This window comes from Mus musculus, chromosome 8 (assembly GCF_000001635.26).
Source record: "Mus musculus strain C57BL/6J chromosome 8, GRCm38.p6 C57BL/6J".
In the NCBI taxonomy this organism is placed as follows: Eukaryota; Metazoa; Chordata; class Mammalia; order Rodentia; family Muridae; genus Mus; species Mus musculus.
The window spans coordinates 27,130,374-27,150,184 of record NC_000074.6 but is presented as its reverse complement, the minus strand read 5'-3'; the positions used below and the strand labels follow the sequence as shown (position 1 = coordinate 27,150,184).

At 45.7% G+C, this 19,811-nt stretch overlaps 1 protein-coding gene and 1 long non-coding RNA gene across 3 annotated transcripts in view; one reads left to right on the top strand and one right to left on the bottom strand.

The window, feature by feature from the left end:
* Rab11fip1 (RAB11 family interacting protein 1 (class I)) overlaps positions 1-11,412 on the top strand; it is a 35,874-nt gene extending 24,462 nt beyond the window's left edge. For both annotated transcript variants that reach the window (NM_029423.2, NM_001080813.2), the window contains one exon: positions 6,791-11,412. In NM_029423.2, coding sequence (NP_083699.2) covers positions 6,791-7,009 — 219 coding nt within the window. In that variant the 3' untranslated portion in view covers positions 7,010-11,412. The remainder of the gene's footprint in view (positions 1-6,790) is intronic.
* On the bottom strand, positions 479-7,275 carry 4933416M07Rik (RIKEN cDNA 4933416M07 gene). The gene is made up of 4 exons (NR_045840.1): positions 6,824-7,275; positions 6,600-6,706; positions 3,802-3,945; positions 479-1,295 (listed from the first exon to the last, which is right to left on the bottom strand). It is a non-coding gene; the product is annotated as an RIKEN cDNA 4933416M07 gene (long non-coding RNA).
* Positions 11,413-19,811: the final 8,399 nt, after the last annotated feature.

The following is a 19,811-nucleotide window of genomic DNA, read 5'->3' as shown; positions in this document are numbered from 1 at the left end:
GATTACAGGCCGGTGCCGCCACATCACCTGACACTTTCTCTCTCTCTCTCTCTCTCTCTCTCTCTCTCTCTCTCTAAAAAGATTTTCTTTCTCCATCTTTCTTATCTTTAGACAAAAATATAAAATTCTTGATACAGATGTTCTGGGTTTTGTTTCTCAAAAATAGTTCCCAACATTTACAAAGTTGCAGAAGTAGTGCGGGGAGTTCCTGTGGCCTCCCTCTGGGTTCGCCCCTGTTCCTCTGGACCCAGTTCGCTCTCTCCCCTCTGGTTCCTCCCTCTTCCTCCTACTTGTCCTCTGTCTGCCTCTGCACGTGCCCATTCTTATCCAAACCGTGGGAAAGTAAGCTGTGTGCTTAGTGTCCTTTTTCACTTCTAATGGTCTGTGTGTGAGTCACGTGCGTGTGTGCACATGTTTGTGTGTGCAGGCGTGTAGAGGCCAGAGGTTGTGGTCAGGTAGATATCTTTCTCAACAGCTCTTAATCATTTTTTATTCTTTTGAATAATGTTTTTTCATGTAATGTATTTGATCATGGTTCCCCCTCCCTCCTTTCCTCCCAGATCCTCCCGGCCCATCCAACTCCATGCCCCCCTCTCTTTACAGAACATACAGATAAGTAAAAACAAAACAAAAGCCAGAATAAAACAGAAAAGTATACACACACACAGAGAGAAAATAAAAACACAAAATTGGAAACAATAATATATAAGCAAATGACCAGCAGGGTTTAAAAATAAAACCTCCAGATAAAGCAATAAGAGACCAAAAAAAAAAAAATCTACAAAAATACTATTGTTCATTTTGTGTTGGCTATCTACCACTGGGCATGGGGCCTGCGCATCAAGTGGGTTTGTGTACCCAAGGAGACTCACTTGGAGAAACTAATGTTTCCTTTGTAAATGTTTGTCAGTTGGAGATGGCTTTTTGAGTTAAGGTGGGGCCTGGTGTCTGCTTCCTCTCTCCGTGCTGGGAGGCACCTGGCTTGAACCTGAGCATGCTGCCCGTCTGTGGGAACACAGGCATGTCAGTCCTTCTTGCCTTGCTGTACTTCCCTCTGCCCCTTATACTCTTCCTACCTCCTCTTCCACAGGGTTCCCGGAGCCCCGAGGGGAGGGATGGTCCAGTTGCTGGGACTTCTCAAGACCTTAGGTATGGCAGAGTGTCATTAGGAGTCCTTCTATTGCTCTGTCCCTTTAGCAGAGTATTTGGCTTTCCCTGGGTCCGTGGCCTGTCTAGTCTCAGGTTCTTCACGACTGGAGCGGTGTCCAACACGGGTTCCGTCTCAGGGAGTGTGTCTGTAATCCAATCAGATAGAAGCTAGTTACTCCCCCAACTTAGATCTCTCTATCCCTGGCTGTCCTGGAACTATGTAGACCAGGTTGACCTCAAACTCAGATCTACCTGCCTCTGCCTCCCAAGTGCTGGGATTAAATGTCTGCACCACCACTGCCTAGCCAAATTTAAATATATTAAAAAGCACTGTGTATTGGTGCACACTTGTTTTGTTTAAACATTTTTTTATAAGATTTATTTATTTTATGTATGTGAGTATACTTTGTTCTCTTCAGACATACTAGAAGAGGGCATCAGATCCCATTAGAGATGGTTGTGAGCCACCATGTGATTGCTAGGGATTGAACTCAGGACCTTTAGAAGAGCAGTCGGTGCTCTTAACCGCTGAGCCATCTCTCCAGCCCTGTTTTGGTTTTTTTTGGAGACAGGGTTTCGATGAGTAACAGAGCCCTGGCTGACCTTGACTTGCTTTGTAGACTAGGCTGGCCTTGAACTCACAGAGACCTACCTGCCTCTGCTGCCTCCGAAGTGCTGGGATTAAAGGCGTATGCTACTACGCCCATCTAAATTTATTTTTCTAAACTTGAAAAATATTCCATTGTGTAAATGTACAACATGGTTTTTTAATCTTTTCATCCATGATAGACATCTAAGTTTTTTGCAGTGTCTGGCTATTAGGATATGAAGAGTAGTGAGTGAGCACGTGTCTCTGTAGTAGGATGTAGACTCTTTTGCGTATATGCCCAAGAGTGGTATGCCTCCTGCATCTTAAGATCTGTTTCCACCTTTCTGAGGAACACCACGCTGATTTCTATGGTGGCTAGATAAGTGTGCTCTCCTAGCAGTAGATGACTGTCCGTCCCCCTTACTCCACATCCTCCACAGCACAAGCTGCCATCTGTCTCATTGATCTTAGCCACTCTGACTGATGTAAGATGAAATCTCAAGCCGGGCAGCGGTGGCGCACGCCTTTAATCCCAGCACTTGGGAGGCAGAGGCAGGTGGATTTCTGAGTTCGAGGCCAGCCTGGTCTACAGAGTGAGTTCCAGGACAGCCAGGGCTACACAGAGAAACCCTGTCTGGAAAAAAATCAAAGTATTATTTGCATTTCCCTGATGATTAAGGACGTTGAACATTTCTTTGTTTCCCTGTGATTTATGTCTCGTCTTTTGTGAACTCTATTTAGTTCACACTCATTTTTAAATTATGTTTGAGTTTTTTGGGTTTTGTTGTTGTTGTTCTGAGATAGGTTTTTTGTTTATTTGTTTGTTTGTTTTTCACATAGCCTTTGTTATCCTGGAATTCTTTACAGACCAGGCTGGCCTCAAACTCCAAGATCCACCTGCTTCTACCTCCTGAGTGCTGAGATTAAAAGCATGTACCACCACTGCCTAGACTCTTCTAATGATTTCAAAGTTGTAGATATATTCTTTACTCTTTGACTACAGATTCAAGTGGAGATTTTTTTAATGTGCATATGTGTTCTACCTGCATATATGTGTATGTACTACATGCTTGCCTGGTGCCCACGGAACCTGAAGAAGGCATTAGATTTCCTGAAACTGGAATTAAAGATGACTGTGAGCCACCGTGTGGGTGCTGGGAGCCGAACCCATGGTTTCTGCAGGAACAACAGAGCTCCTGACCACTGAACCTCTCTGGCCGCATCATTCTTGCTTTTGGAGACAAGGTTTCATATAGCCCAGGCTGGCCATTAACTGAGGTTACAGGAATGAGTCCTTATAACCAGCATGCAGCACCAGATGAGGTAATGCCCTCTTCTGGCCTCCATGGTCATATACACTTGTGTACACAGTACACAGACATAATTAAAAATAAAACAAACAGGGGGCTGGTGAGATGGCTCAGTGGTTAAGAGTGCCGACTGCTCTTCCGAAGGTCCCGAGTTCAAATCCCAGCAACCACATGGTGGCTCACAACCATCCATAACGAAATCTGATGCTCTCTTCTGGAGTATCTGAGGACAACTACAGTGTACTTACATATAATAAATAAATAAATCTTAAAAAAAGGGAGAGAGAGAAAAATAAAACAAACAAACAAAAAACTTTTTTAAAAGAAATGTTGTATGTACTTGGGATTGTTGAAAACAACAAATACCTAGCATGACAGTGATGGTTGAAATATACTGGAATTAAATTTTTCAAAAATCAAGTTGAACTAAAATTTAATTATGCTTACAGAATAATCACCAAAAAAAAAAAAAAAAAAAAAAAGGCTATCCTTGGGGGAGATGGCTCCTCTATAAATGCACTCTCTAACAAGCCTAATGACCCGAGTTCAGTCCCTGGGACCTACAAAGTAGGAGAGAAATGACTCTGTCCCTCAGTTTGTCCTCTGACCTGCATACAAGTGCCATGACTCACCCCCACCCCCACCCCCACATATGATCTCTGGAAATAAGTGTAATCATGATGTAATATTTTTAACTTTAAAAAAAATGCTGCAAAACTATACTCTGCCTGATGTCAACATTATAAAGCATACCATTTTAAGAAGTAAGTAAAAGGAAAGGGCTCGGGGTTTAATTCAGTTGATGGAGTTCTTGCTTAGTAATCAGGAATCGTGGGGTTGATCCTCAGGAGCACATAAACAGGGTGTGGTAGCTCAGGCTTGTAATCGCTCGCGGCCCTGGGGAAGAGGCAGGAAGATCATAAGCTAAAGGTCAACCCTGGCTACAAAGGGAGTTCGGGATCCTCCTGAACTACATGAGACCTTGTCTCAAAACGAAAGGCAAGGAAGACAGCAGAAGGGGGAGAGAGAGAGAGAGAGAGAGAGAGAGAGAGAGAGAGAACACCAGATGTGGCACACACTTGGGAAGTGGAGGCCTGAAGCTCAGGAACTCAAGTCCAGCATGGGCTACACGAGACCCCGTTTCACAAGGAGAGGCGGAAGGAAAGGAGGAGAAGGAAGAGACGGAGAGAACAGAGTGGCTATGTAATGCTGGGCCTTGCCCTTGCTAAACACATGCTGTCACCAAGCTTCACACTCAACCACCAATCAGCATTTCTTAATAACGCTCTCTGTTGGGGCTGGTGAGATGGCTCAGTGGGTAAGAGCACCCGACTGCTCTTCCAGAGGTCAGGAGTTCAAATCCCAGCAGCCACATGGTGGCTCACAACCATTTGTTACGAGTTCTGACTCCCTCTTCTGGAGTGTCCGAGGACAGCTACAGTGTACTTACATATAATAAATAAATAAATAAATAAATAAATCTAATTATGGCAAAATGTACAGAGCATGTTAGCTTTCCACCATACCCTTATATTGAGAACAGGGTCTTAATCTGTAGACCTGACTGACCTGGAACTCTTGATGTGGATCAGGCTAGCCCCTCCAGATCTGCCTCTGCCTCCAGAGTGCAAGGATTAAAGGTATACCCCACAGCCAGTCTCATCGTACCATTTCAACATAGTTTAGTAGTGTTGAATAAATCCACATTTGTGTGTGTTCAGTGTCCAGAAAATTCTAGACATGATACTGACTTTTGTGGTGTTTGTTTTTTGAGATACTGTCTCTCTGTAGCCGAGGTTTGCCTAGAGCTTGCTTCATGATACAGGCTAGCCTCCAACTCAAGATCTCCTTGCCTTCATCTCCTTAGTGCTGGGATGGCAAGTGTGCACCATCCTGCCAGGTTTGAATCCAGTTTTGGAAGTCACACCCGGAGCGGCTCAAGGGGTTGTAGCTCAGTGGTAGAGAGCTCTTGCTTGCCGTGGCCAAAACCCTGAGTTTAAGCCCTAGAAGCAGAAAACAGAGACGAAGGGTATACCCCCTCTGAATGTACATTCTCAACAAGAAGAAACAAAGAAGGAAAACTGGAATGGGGGGGTGGGGAGAGAAGCAGATGTTGGAGAGGAGGCCAGTGTCTCCATTATTGTGTTACTCATGTACCGCCTGACCTGCATTCACGCTTGCTCAGTGCGAAAGCATCCGAGTGTGCTTCTAGCCAGCCAGTGAGAGAGTGGGAGTCCTCTGAATTCCGCTCCCTGAATAGGGTAGAGGCTTCTGCACTGTGGTTGAGCTACTAGTGTTGCTTCTGCCCCTGACTCTGCTTGGAGCTGATAGGCTCTTAATTTATTGGTCTCCCTGATAGGTGGTGAAGGTGGCTTGCCCCTGGGGCTAAAACTGTTTACTGCCTTGGAGTTCTTTGAGTAAAAATCACCTTGAGTTGCCCTGGAGTCTTGTTTCCTGGGCCTTATAAATCTGCTCAGCTGCAGCTCGGCTGCCAGGTCTTTCCTCCCACTCCCCCCTGAGACCTTGGTGTGACTTGCTACTTCTCATTGACTTTTATCTCTCATTTCCTTCTGGCTCAGAACTCTGTGCTCACAGTTAGAGCCCCCTTGTCCCAGATGATAAATACCAGTTAAAAGCCACTGTTGTGGGTACATGCCCCTATCAGAAATGAGAACAGTCAGTCTCTGGGAAAGGCCACTGTGTACGCAGAGAGTGTGCGCTCTGGTGACGCATGGCTTTAGCTATCGTGTTTTCAGAGTGTGGGGTAGCTTTTGGTGGGGTCTCAGAGGGAGCTCAGAGGTAGCAAGCTGGGCTGACTGGCAGGCGTCCTGCATGTACACTGGATACCCGGGCCTGGCTCACTAAGTGACAACTACCAGATACCACCAAGGACTCATTCTTTCTCTCCTTTATTTTTTATTTTATGTATGTGATTATTATGCTTGCATGTATGTCTGTGAACAGCGTATGTGTTTGTGTGTGTGTGTGTGTGAGAGAGAGAGACACGAGAGAGAGACAGAGACAGAAAGTCACCATGTCGTTGCTGGGAATCGAACCAGGGTCCTCTGAAAGAGGACCAGTGCTCTTAACCACTAAGCCATCTCTCCAGCCCCCCCCCCTTATTACATTCCTTTCTTTCTTTTTTTTTTTTAAAGATTTATTTATTTTATTATATGTAAGTACACTGTAGCTGTCTTCAGACACACCAGAAGAGGGAGTCAGATCCCATTACGGATGGTTGTGAGCGATCATGTGGTTGTTGGGATTTGAACTCAGGACCTTCGGAAGAGCAGTCAGTGCTCTTAACCACTGAGCCATCTCTCCAGCCCCCCCCTAATTACATTTCTTGACAACATGTGCCTCTGCAGAGTCAAGACCAGAGGTGTGAGAACTGTAAGCCAAGTAAGGTTCTTTGATGCTGTGGATCAATCCTGGGGCCTTACCCGTGCTAGGCAAGTCTTCTGCTATTGAGCTGCCCCGAGGCCCCTGGCTGTTACAATTTTAAAGGATAATAAAGAAAACAAACAAACAAACATGTAACCAACTCATACCTACTCTACAGACTCCAAAGTCCTTCTCTCTTCTCGTCAGCCGCCTGGTTTCATCCTTTGTGGAAAGTGGCTTTCTAAGCCGGGTGTGGTGGCGCGTGTTTTAACACCTGGGAAGCAGGGGCAGGTTGATCTCTGCGAGTTCCTGTCTCTGCTGACTCTTAACCCCTTCCCTCTTCCTTCCCTCTCCAAAGAAATACCAGCCCTCGGATCCCGCCTTTGCCTACGCGCAGCTGACCCACGATGAGCTGATCCAGCTAGTCCTCAAACAGAAGGAGACCATCAGCAAGAAGGAGTTTCAGGTGCGGGAGCTGGAGGACTACATCGACAACCTGCTAGTCAGAGTCATGGAGGAGACCCCCAACATCCTCCGAGTGCCGGCGCAGATGGGCAAGAAGGCCGGAAAGATGTAAACTGCGGGAAGGAGGCGTGGTCTGAAGGAGGCGTGGTCTCCCTAGTAACTAGCACACCGGTTCCGAAGGCCTGCTGTGTGCATCATCTCTCAAGAGTTAATTCTCCTAGCTGAAAACCAGATTAATGATTACAACGAATCTTTTACTATACATCTCCCAGCGTTTTGTTTTTCAATGCCACTGTGCCTTTGACTACATTGTAAATATCAGATTTGATCCGATGTGTTTTAACGCCAGGGTTGTTGCCCTTTGATGCTGAGATCTTCCGGTATGGATCCTCCGTGAAGGCAGGCTCAGGGTGAGATGAGAAAGGGACTTTGGGATGTGTGCTGTTTCACCCGCTCTCTTGGCCTTTGAGCACCTCGGTTGAGGCACAAGCTCAATTTTTAATTCGGGTAAACCCGAGGACTCAAGGGTTGTTTTGGTGAGGGTTGGTTTGGGAGGCGTTGTTCTGTTTTCAGGGTGGGGTGTTATGTAGCCCCGGGCTGGGGCTGCTCTTGAACTCACTGTGTACTGAGATTGGCCTTAGATTTCTGACCTTTCTGCCCCCCACTGCCAAGTGCTAGGATTACAGCCGTGTTTGATGCCTTCTGGTCGGAGCACGGTTGTTTACATAAAACCTCTGAGCATGCTTCTTAGATTTTTGAATATGCCTTTTACAATTGGCAGTACCCTCTGGCCTTAAAAATATGTTCTCCATGGATTGGGGGATATAGCTCAGTGGGTAAGGTGCTTGCACTACAAACCTGATGGTCTCCGTTTGGATTCTTAGCATCTATGCTAAAGCCAGGAAGAGTGGCATGTGCCTGGGTGGGGGCTGGGCTGGGGGAGGGCAGAGCCAGGCAGATCTCAGGGGCTCACTGGAAACTCCAGGTTCAGTGAGGGACAGTCTTAAACAATAAAATGAAAAGCTACCATAGACCTCTGCCCTTCATGTGGTCACACACACACACACACACTGCTCTTTAGATCTATAGGGCCATTTCCTGGAGACATGAAAGAACTAAAGAGTCACTTTTCAGGCTGGAGTGATAGTCTAGTGGTTAAGAGCACTCACTGGCTGAACAGTGGACCAGGTCCAGAGGACTTGGGTTCAATTCCCAGCAACCACATGGTAGCTCACAACTGTCTGTAATTTCTGTTCAAGGGAATCTGACCGTGTCACCCGGACATCCATGCAGACAAAATATCAATACACATAACATTAAATTTAAAAGGAAACAGAGAGTCGGTCTCTCCTCAGGGTTCGGGGTTCCTGTTGCCCCGCTGGCCTTTCCTAGGTGGGGAGGGGACTGAGTTCCTCTACAGCATCTCTGTGAGGTGGAGGATGATTTTAGGACCGGACCTTTGGCCGTTTCCTGCCATCGGCTTGTCTCAATGGCGTTTCCTGGAAGGGAGTAGACAGTCCACTGATTTCTCAAGATGAAGGAGGCTCAGGCAGGGGCTGGGTAAGTGCTCAGGGGTAGAGCGCCCCAGCCACACGTCAGCGGTAAGGAACAGTTGTGAAGAGCTACAGGATGGCATCTGCTTCTTTGCTGCTACCTCCTGATTTGGGGAGTTTTGTTGCTGCTATTTTGAGACAGATCTCACTGGCTTTAAGCTTTTCACACATACACACACCCCCACCCCCACCCCCGCCTCAGTTTTTCAAATTTCCAAATACTGGAATTACAGGTATGTGCCACCATTCCTGGTAGATCAATGTATTTTTTTTTTTATAAAATGTACACACACACACATATATATATATACACATATATGCACACCTTAATATATATATATATATACATATATACACACATCTTAAAACACACACATATGTATATATACATACACATATAGATGCACACCTTAATATACACACACACACACACACACACACACACACACACACACGGCCGCTTTTTCACTAGTAGAGGGAATTCCATTGCTGGTCACCTCATTCTGGAATTAAAATGTTTCATGATTTTTTTTTTTCTTCCTGGTAGTAATAAAAAATCTCACTAAATCTTAACACCTCTGCTCAGCGAGTCATAGGCCAATGCCGTGGATAGGGTTGCCGTGGATAGGGTGGGGTAGCGGTGGTTCTCAATGAAGAATCTGTGTGTTCTTATCACCCGGAAGGTGAGGAACGCTGGTTATACTGCAGCACTTTAATCTGAAGGGCAAGACTGTAACTTGATTTACCTAACAAGCTGTTGATGATCCACACGTATTTTTATTTAATCTCTCTTACAGTACTAGGGACCACTGTAAATTTCTTGAGATGATTTGTATTTTTTTTTTTTTTTAGTGTCATGAAATTCATTAATATGCCTATAAAGAAACTGTATCCACTTGATCTCTGAAAATGTACATGTATATTTCTGTTCTGCATCCTGGGGTTTTGGTTTGATTTTTTGTTTTGTTTTTTTTGTTTTTAACTTGATATAAGTGCATTTTTACTGTGATAACCTAAGTGCACTGGAGCACTGCTCAGAAGAGGCAGCCTGGGGAGCTGCCTTGTGTATGAAGAGTCTGGAGGTCTCTACTGCTACTCAGACCTTTGGTATGTAACCGAGTCAGCTCTAGCGAGGACCGTCTAGGTGAAGTGAATTCCTGTGCTCTGAAATGCCACTTGGGGACTCTGGAGAATGAAGGACAGTTTACTTCGGGGGCTTTGCTGGTTTCTGCAGTGCTGGGAAACACTGCCTTTCTGACGTTGCTGTACCTCACAAGGTAATAGAGGCCCTGCCTACTTATAATAACTGTTCCTGACTATTTGGTCGGGCACTAAGGAGTGATACCAACCAAGGGAAGCCGAACCTGCATTGAGCCACTGGCAGAGGCTGGTGACAGGGAGAGCCCTGGAGCTACTGAGGCTGACCTCTGCCTTGTGCTTGTAGCTTCCACTGATGCCAACTTGAGGTGCCCTGGAGGGGCCTACACTCTGGAGAAAGAAGAGAAGGAAGGGAAGAAAGAAGAAAGAAAGAGCCCTTTCCTTGCCCATGCCTGGCTACCTCCAAGAAAGCCCAGCCAGAGATTTGGGTGGGGTATGAAGGCGTTGGATTAAATACCAGCATACTCCATTTTAGGACAGCATCCTAAAAACCAGCCAGCCCTTGGCCTAATCGTTTCATATCATCTTATCTTTGGCTTCGGCACTTGGCCTGGCTTCCCTGTTTTATTCCACCATATTACCTTTACTTGGGCCACAGAAAGAAGGAGCAAGCAACCCTGCCCTGTGCCATGCTCCACTGCTGTCCAGCAAGAGAGGCTGGTCCATGACGCTTCACCGTGCACTGTATCGAGGCTAGAGTTCTCCATCCCTAGGTTCTTCTCCCAGTCAACCACACCGCCCCCTTTGGGTGTCTTGTGCTTGCTAATTCCATGCTCTGTTGCTGAGTTACACTCTTAGCTGGACCCTCCCCCGAGTTGTGTTTCTGTCTTTGTTTTTTGAGACAGTTTCTCATGTGAGCCAGGTTAATCTTGATTTTATGGCTATTAATGACCTTGAACTCATTATCCTCCTGCCTCTGCCTTCTGAGTGCTGGGAATATCAGAGTGTGCTATCATTCACAGCTTTTAATTTTTTTTTCTGAGGGTGGGGGTGGGTACTAATTGAGGATCCTTCAAGACTGAAAATCTATTGTCTTAGATAAGAAGCATGAACCCGGGCTGGAGAGATGGCTCAGTGGTTAAGAGCTCTGACTGGGGCTGGAGAGATGGCTTAGCAGTTAAGAGCACTGTCTGATGTTCCGAAGGTCCTGAGTTCAAATCCCAGCAACCACATGGTGGCTCACAACCATCTGTAATGAGATCTGATACCCTCTTCTGGTGTATCTGAAGACAGCTTCAGTGTGCTTATTTATAATAATAAATAAAATCTTTAAAGAGAGAGAGAGAGCTGACTGCTCGTCCAGAGGTCTAGAGTTCAATTCCTGGCAACCACATGGGGACTCACAACCATCTGTAATGGAATGCAGTGCCCTCTTCTGGTGTGTCTAAAGAGGGCTATATGTACTTACATATATTAAATAAAAAAGCCTTTTTTTTTGAGAGAGAGAGAGGTGAACCCATGCCAACCCCAACTCTGACTTTTCCTACCTACTTTGATAAGCTACTAAATTGACTTTCACCTCCCTCTAACGGAAGGTTCACCTAATACTGTGTGTTTGCCTTACATGTGCAAAGCACTAGGCTTGATCACACACTCCAGCCCCAGGACTGTAAACTGAGCAATGTGACGGACGATCTGTAATCCCAGCCAGCACCAGGGAGGTGAAATCGGGTGACCAACAGTTCAATTGCATTCTCAGCAGCATAGGGAGGTTTAAGTCAGACGGCGATACACAAGCCCTTGTCTCAAAACAAACAAAACCCTAAGACTTCCTAACAATAAATACAATCACACTACCTTTCAAGGTTTGTGTCTGTACTTCAGGTTGGGTGTGATACAAGTTCCTTCTGTCTTGTTGGATGGTGGTCTCACACAAAGCCCTGCAGCCACCACCATGATCTGTGCCAACGACTGCATCTCTGTCCTGACTCTTCATAGTCCTGAGTGACCATGGCATTAACACCATGAGAATGTCTACCCAAAAGTTTCCAGAGGGAAGTCTTTGCCTTGGGTTCAGAAGCACCCCATATGACAAGCAGACCCCAGGGGCAGTCAGCTCAGCTGATCACTAAGAAGTTATCAGATGTCTCCTCCCCCGCTCACTAATCCAGCTCACCTTTCCATCGAGGCTGTGGAGCATCTGTTAGCCTCACAGGTGTGGAGCGTGGCTCATAGACACCGCCCCACTCCATAGACTCTGGAAGGGGGCAGATACTGTTCCCCCCACAGAAATCACATTACAGGGCTCATGAACATAATCCCAGCCCCCCCAAATAGATTCTTGATAAAACTCACAGCCCTCTTAAGGAGGGCCGGACAGCTTGGGGAATTCTAGAGTCTCTGAGAGCAAAGTTTTCCTAAATGATTGTCGTTGTGAGGTTTGCTTCTCTTGCCTCTTTGTTTCCCTCAGGTTGGTTCCTGCTACTGCTACCAATGAGCACTTACCGTCAGCCTAGTATGTTTTCAAATATCCACTTTGAGAAAGGTCACAAGTGTCTTGTCCTATGAGTCCCTTTAACTTGACAATTACTAACAGAAAGCTTTTGTTTAGATAGATAGATCAGACAAAGAAGACCAGGGAAATGGTTACAGAGTATATAAACAGCATAAATAGAAGCTTTCCCAAATCTGGACTTCTGGTAGAGGTTAACCCCCAAGGTCCAGCAAGCACCTGCCCATCTCAAGCCAGGTAGCCTTGAATGCTACCTGATGCGGTTACTTTGACTTAATGCCAGGATTTTCCCTTAAGGACGATGCCCTTTAAAAAGAGATCACTGTTTGGCTTTTCAATCTTAAATGTTTTCCAAAGCCTCGTATTACATGCTGGGTGACCATCACGATGGCTTTGCCACACAAGCCTGGGGACCTGGGTTGGATCCTAAGAACCCACTGTGGAAGGAGAGGGCTAGTGCCTTGTAAGTTAGCTGTCCCCCACACGTGCACTGTGGTTTATCAGTGCCTGCATGTACAGACACTGAGGATTTTGGTTGTCAGCCTGTGGCACTATTGGAAGATGGCCCAAGTGCTAGGAGGGAAATGTAGTGAAAATAATTTAGGTCATTGGGGGTATGTCCTTGAAGGGGATGCTGAGAACTCTACTCCTTCCTGAGTCTCTTTCCTGGCCACTATGAAGGATCAGCCCTATGTCCCAGCCAGGATATGCTGTGGCAACACAAACTTAGGGCAGAAGAGCCAATCTGAAATGAGAAACCCAAATAAACCTGCCTTTTTCAATCGATCACACCAGGCTCTTCGCTCCTATAGTGGGACTCTTAACCACACAGGACCTCTGTTTTGAACATACCCTCGTGAAGATGACCATAATTTGCAACAATCAGTACTTTACCAACGTGGGCTGATAAGATCGGAGCTGACATCCACCCACCGAGAAAAGCCAGGTCCTTTCTAAAGCATGACTGCCACCTATGGGCCACAGCGGGGAATCTGCTGCTGGAGGGCCCTCTGCTATCAGCCCATCCTTGTTCCGTTTGCAGGATGTTGCCTGTCCTTCAGTAAACCCAAGGTGTCAGCACACAGCCTTCCTTACCTTTGAGCTTAATAACCAAACAAGCAGATCTTGTGTTCGGGGCTCCCCTTTCAGCACCATCTTCAGGATCCCTACAGCCCCCCCCCCCCCGGGGCATCCTGACCATCAATTCTGACCCCAAACTGGCTTACTTGGTCCAGCACCTCCCACAACCAAAAGCTCAAGGGTGAATGTTCTCAGCATTTTGGTTCTCTGCTTTGTCACACAGAAGACTGTATCCTGAGCTCTGGAAAGGGTCATGTTGGTGACACAGATGCAGCCTCCACAGATTTGAAAAGAGATCGTTGCTTTTGTTCAAGAATATTGATGGGTGATAGACTCAGGCTGCACCTTCACTGCAAAAGGGAGGCACCAAACTAATTTTAATTTTTGGTCAAGGCAGATATTGAGTCTATTAGACAAATGAGACAGACTTAGAGACAGGAGACCCTTAGCTTCCTAAGTCGCATCTGGGTGTCGAAGGGCAGATTCAGGTAGGTGCGGTATCAGTCACAGCTGCACAGGAAGAGTCCAAGGCTCTGGCAGGGGATTGTTGCAGCCCAGGAGTCTGAAACTTCCTAACCTGTCTGACTTTGAGGTTTAGAAAAGCGGCCATCAAGCTCTGCTCTGTCGCACTGCGCTTACACAGCTTTCAAGCCAAGAGGGATTTGTAGATTTACGTGATTTAAAGAAAAATCAAGATAGTGGCATCCATTACATGAAATTCAAACTTTGGTGTTCACAGAAGGAGATTCACTAGGCAGGACCATACTCATTTATGTTCATGGCTACTTATGTCTTTGGCTATTTTCAACTTTATAATAGCAGGGTCACATGGCTTCAGCACAGTCCATGATTTTGAAATCCCTTGCTATCTGGCCTTTTATACAAAAAGCATATCACTATTCTAGAATTGATATTGGGGCAAGGAGATAGTGTTCTTTGATTCTAGTGGAATTATGAAAATAGCTCAGACTGGGAAAATGGAGTCCACATAATTCAATCCCCTCAGAGACGTTGCATAAGGCCAGATAGTTTTCCAGCTCTATAGTCTCCCAGAAGCGCAGTCTGGAGGAGTATCTAGTATCTCTGCTGAGTGCAGTAAAGTGGGTCCTGTGACCACTTCTTATCTGTCACATGTCAGCTAGGAGTGGTGGCACACAGAAATCCCAGCGGAGGCAGATGAGCATGAATTTGAGGTCAGCCTGGGCTATAAGGGTTTATCTCAAAATATTGTTTTTCAAAAGAAGAGGTAAAGAAAATGTTAACAGATATCTCTAGTTTTGGATGTTCAAGAAGTTGGGCATATTACTCCTCTTCAGTCATATATATATACATACACACACATATATACATATATATATATATTCTGTGTGTGCACACATGTATGAGTTTATGTGTGAGAGTGTGAGTACATGCTTGTGTGACTGTGTGTATATATAAATACACACACACATATATAAACAAAAGGGGGGCTGGCGAGATGGCTCAGTGGGTAAGAGCGCCGACTGCTCTTCTGAAGGTCGTGAGTTCAAATTCCAGCAACCACATGGTGGCTCACAACCATCCGTAACGAAATCTGATCCCCTCTTCTGGAGTATCTGAGGACAGCTACAGTGTACTTACATATAATAAATAAATAAATCTTAAAAAAAAAAAGGGAAAGGTGACTAAGACCTAGACAAGCCCTGCCCACACTCCATACTGTGGCTCTCTTGTCAGTGAGTGCTGGAGAATGAGTGTCCACTAAAGAGCTCAGGTGATGGAGAAGAAACGCAATCAAAACAGCTCCAAGGCCTGATGAGACAGCCAAGCTTGGAGTGGCTACAAGAATCCTCAGAATGAAAGTGGCCTGGTCCCAAAGTTGCGGTCAAGTGAGCAGAGAGTAACACAGCTAGGGCGGGGTCACACACCTCACTGGTGGCTCACACTAGATTAGAAGGGTCTAAACAGATGATCTGAGGAATTCCATCTATTTAATGTTTCTCCCGGGCCCACCCAGGACTGCTATTCATAGCCCCTGTACCTTTTTTTACACAGTGTTAGCCCTCCCCAAGATGATTAGACTGCAAGAATTTGCAGTCATAGGGAAGGTGGGCAGACCAGACTGACAGTGTGCTATAATGACTGTATCTAGCCCGGGGCAGGGCAGATGGGATTCCTTGTCTCCAGACCAGCATCTCTTTGAGCACATTCCTTTCTGGTCTCCCTTCTAGAAAAAGCCCCGATCTCAAAAATTGGCATTGCACACACGGCCCATGCCTGGACAGTCTTCCCAGCAGTCTGTCTGGAGCTACCTCTTCATGTCTGCTTCCCCAGAGGCTCTAATGCAGCTATTGTGGCAGTCTCTCAGGAGTGCCTCAGATAAAACAGACGCCACTGTGGGTGGCCAGTAGCTCTCAGCAGAGTGGATGACAGGAAGTCCCGGAAGTACCAGGAATGAAATACCCGAAGTACCAAGAGCTGCAGTGACAGATGCCAGCAATCTGATTCGGTTCCGTGTATAATGTAAGAACGACATCAGAGCAGAATCGGTGGCATGTAACTGTGACCCACACTCCAAGACTGAATCAGGAAGATTGAGGGATGGAAATCAGCCTAGGGTACACAAGAAGACCCTGTCTCAAAAACTTTAAAAACATTCTTGAGAACCCATTATTATTTCTAATGCTAACGGAGTTGCTTCTAGAGATCTGGATAAAAACATCAGCTGCACCGTCTGAAAAGCATACACACATAAAAAATGAAATTATGAAAAAAATAAAATGAGTAGCAGTCAAATTAGTAAGCCCCCCCCCACCCCCCGAGCTGGCCAGTGAGTCACCACTCCTCATTCTCCCATTCCTATCATCCCCACTCGACCCCTCTTTGTTCAGCCCAGACAGGAAATTGGGGAAGGGACGCTCCTGGACAAAGGGACCATCCTTTCTGAAGGCAGGACCTGGAAGAGATGCCTGCCCATGTGCCTGTCAGTGATAGGAAAAGTTCCCTGACAGAGGCAGGGAATCTGGGGCAGGGAGAAGTGCTGGACCTCAGAGTCAGAGTCAGTTTTACTCGTGTGTGTGTGTGTGTGTGTGTGTGTGTGTGTGTGTGTGTGTGTGTCCCTAACCCTTACCCTGTGCTTATGCTGTGCAGATTCCAGTGAGATCAATCTATGGTCTTCTTCCTCAGTTTTCCCGGAACGCAATGGATCAGGCTGAACTAGAACTCATAAAGATCTGTCCGCCTCTACCTTCCAAGTGCTGGGATTAGAAAAGGTGTGTGCCACCACGCCCAGGCCACTCTTTTAAAGAATCCTTTCACTGGGGCTGTAGAAATGGCTCTGTAGTTAAGAGTACCTGTTGCTCTTTTAGAAGGCCCGAGTTCTGTCCCTAGCACTCACTCTGGGCCACTTGCAGCTGCCTGCCATCCTAGCTCCAGGAGATCCGATGCCTTCTGACTACTGCAGGCTTCTGCACACACGTGACTATAATTACACTGACACATATACGTAAATAAAAGGGGTTTTATTTGTCTGTTTTTGTTTCTCGAGACAGTTTTTCTCTTTGTAGTCCTGGCTGTCCTAGAACTCACTCTGTAGACCAGGCTGGCCTCGAACTCACATTAAATCCGCCTGCCTCTGCCTCCCTAGTGCTGGATTAAAGGCGTGCACCACCACTGCTCCTCTAAATAAAGGTTGTAAGAGAAGTGTCTGCTCTGCAGATAATTCTTGCAAGGCCCAAGACCATCAGAGCAGGGAAGGACAAACAGCTGGGTGACAGACAAAGCACAGCCTATGGTCAGCAAGCTGCCCCTTTTCTCAACTATAGTTCTGGGAACACACAATCTCATTGGATACAAAGGAAGCCCATGGCATCTCACTCCTCATTATAACTCTCCCGGGAGCAGCTAGCCTTGCCTACTCAACTCTGTCTTCCCGAGGTTCAGCGCTTCTAGCTGAGGAGTCACCATGAATGTGGTCATTGTGTCACCTGGGCTCTTTTGATGAATAAGCATCTTTCCTCTTTTGGGGGTGGTTGTTATCAGCTGCATGGAAATATATTGATCTTCTAAAGAAGGTAGCTATACTCCTTAAGAGAGGACCCTTATTTATGAAGAAGGTAGTAAGACACTATCTGGAGTGCACTCTGTTTAATAGTTTTCTGTTTGGTCTCACACTGCCCCTCCAATGTAAGGCTGAGAATGAGTTAACAACCACCTGGAAAGACTGCACGTTCTCCATTGTCAGCCCAAGAAGCAGGAATTCTCCACAAACTTGAAGCCCTGGTGCCAATGAGGCCCTGTTGCTCTCAGATTCCTAAATTCTGGTAGCTCTCAATATTTAATTCATTTTCCCCCCATTTTTCCAGATACAACCGATTCTAAAATTTCCAAGCTTTTCATTGATACTATTTCCAAGCCCAGTGGTACACATTTCTAATCCTACCTTTTAAGGTAGGCTCAGGAGGATTATTTGAGCCCAGGAGGGTTGGTTTTGTTTTTGGTTTTGTTTTTTGTTTGTTTACTTTTAGATAGGGTTTCTCTCTGTAGCCCTGGCTGTCCTGAAACTACCTCTGTGGACTAGGTTGGCCTTGAATTTACAGAGATCCACCTGCCTCTGCCTCCAGAGTGCTGAGATTAAAGGCATAGACCGCCACCTGGCATTGAGCCCAGGAGTTTGACATGACCTTGCGCAATATAGCTAGATCCTGTCTTCTAAAAAAATTTGTGTGTGTTATTGTTGTTGGATCAAACACAGGATGCTGATAGACAAGTATTCTACCGCTGAGCTAGCCCAGTGAGTGCAATTAGGTTTGGTTTATAAAATAATCTCAAAGGCTGGAGAGATGGCCCAGCAGTTAAGAGTATGTACTGTTCTTACAATAAGCCAAGCTGTGTTTTCAGGATCCACATCAGGTAGCTCACAACCACCTGTAACTCCAGTTACAGAGGATCAGAACCCCTCTTCTGCCGTATGGGCAACTTCGTGAACATGCACCTGCACCCACATGTGCACGTAGCTACTTGAACACACACACACACACACACACACAATTTGAAAATACAATCTTAAAAAATAAAAGGCTGTCAACCAGGTGTGGTGACATGTGCCTGTAATTCCTGCCCTTTGGAGGTGGTGGCAGTAGAGTTAACATTTCAAGGCTACACAGCTCATTTGAGGTCACACTGGAATACATAGGATCTGATATCTTTCAAAGTTTATTTTATTTTTATATGTATAGGCCCATGTAAGTGTATGCTGTATGTGTGCACACCTGTATGGCCTTGGAGGCCAGCTGGAGTTACAAGCAGTTGTGAGCTGACCAATGTGGGTATTAGGACCCAAACTCATGTCTTCTGGAATAGTGCCAATTACTCTTCACCACTGAGCCCTCTGGCCTCCTACTTTAAATAAAAAAAAGGTTGGAGAGATGTTTACATGTTTAAGAATGCTTCCTGCTTTGTCAAGGACCTGAGTTTAATTGCCAAAGCCCATGTCTGACAGCTTCTAACTGCCTGCAACTCCAGCTCCAAGGGGTCTGAAGCCCTCTTCTGGCATTGAAGGATACCTACATAGGTATGCAGATACATACACACATAAACACACATGTAATTAAAATAATAAATCCTTTAAAAATATTTTTGTTCCTTAATTTAAACTCATATTTGTATAACACCACGTCTTATATAATTTGTGCTGCCATAACAGAATACTTTCAAGTCTGAGTCATTTATAAGAAGCTAGAAATTTTTTTCTCACAGTCCTAGCAAGCCCAAGATCAAGGCACAAGCTTGGCGTTTGGTGGGGGCTGCTGTCTCTTCTAAGAGAGAGTCTTGAAGACTGCATCCTTCAGAGGGATGGAATCCTATGTCCTCACAAGGCAGAAGGTTTAAGGGCAAATGGAATATATCCTTTTTAAAACTGTATTGGTCCATTCTTAAGTGCAGAGCCACCATGGCCGTAACTTCCCAAAGACCCCACCTCTCAATACTATTTCCATGGGGACTAAGTTTCTGACACAGGTGTTCAGAACAATGGCACCAACACATTAAGCACATCAAATTTGTAATTTGGTTTTTATAATGGTATCACTGAAAGCAATATTTTACTCAGGATTCTTTGATCTACATAAAACTAAGAAGTCTGGAGTCAGAATCTTAGGGCATCTTAAAGCTCAGGTTTTATTTTATCTTTTTTATTTGTTTCCTTTGGCTGTTTTTTGTTTGTTTGTTTTCTCTTTTTTGTTTTTTTTTTGTTTTTGTTTTTGTTTTTTTGAGACAGGGTTTCTCTGTGTAGCCCTGGCTGTCCTGGAACTTACTCTGTAAACCAGGCTGGCCTCGAACTCAGAAATTCGCCTGCCTCTGCCTCCCAAGTGCTGGGATTAAAGGTGTATGCCATGTATCAAAAGATGGCCTAGTCGGCCATCACTGCAAAGAGAGGCCCATTGGACTTGCAAACTTTATATGCCCCAGTACAGGGGAACGCCAGGGCCAAAAAGGGGGAGTGGGTGGGTAGGGGATTGGGGGGGTGGGTATGGGGGACCTTTGAGATAGCATTGAAAATGTAAATGAGGAAAATACCTAATTAAAAAAAAAGGTGTATGCCACCACCGCCCAGCCCTTTGGCGCTCTCTCTCTCTCTCTCTCTCTCTCTCTCTCTCTCATTTGTTTATTTATTTTACATATATGAGTACACA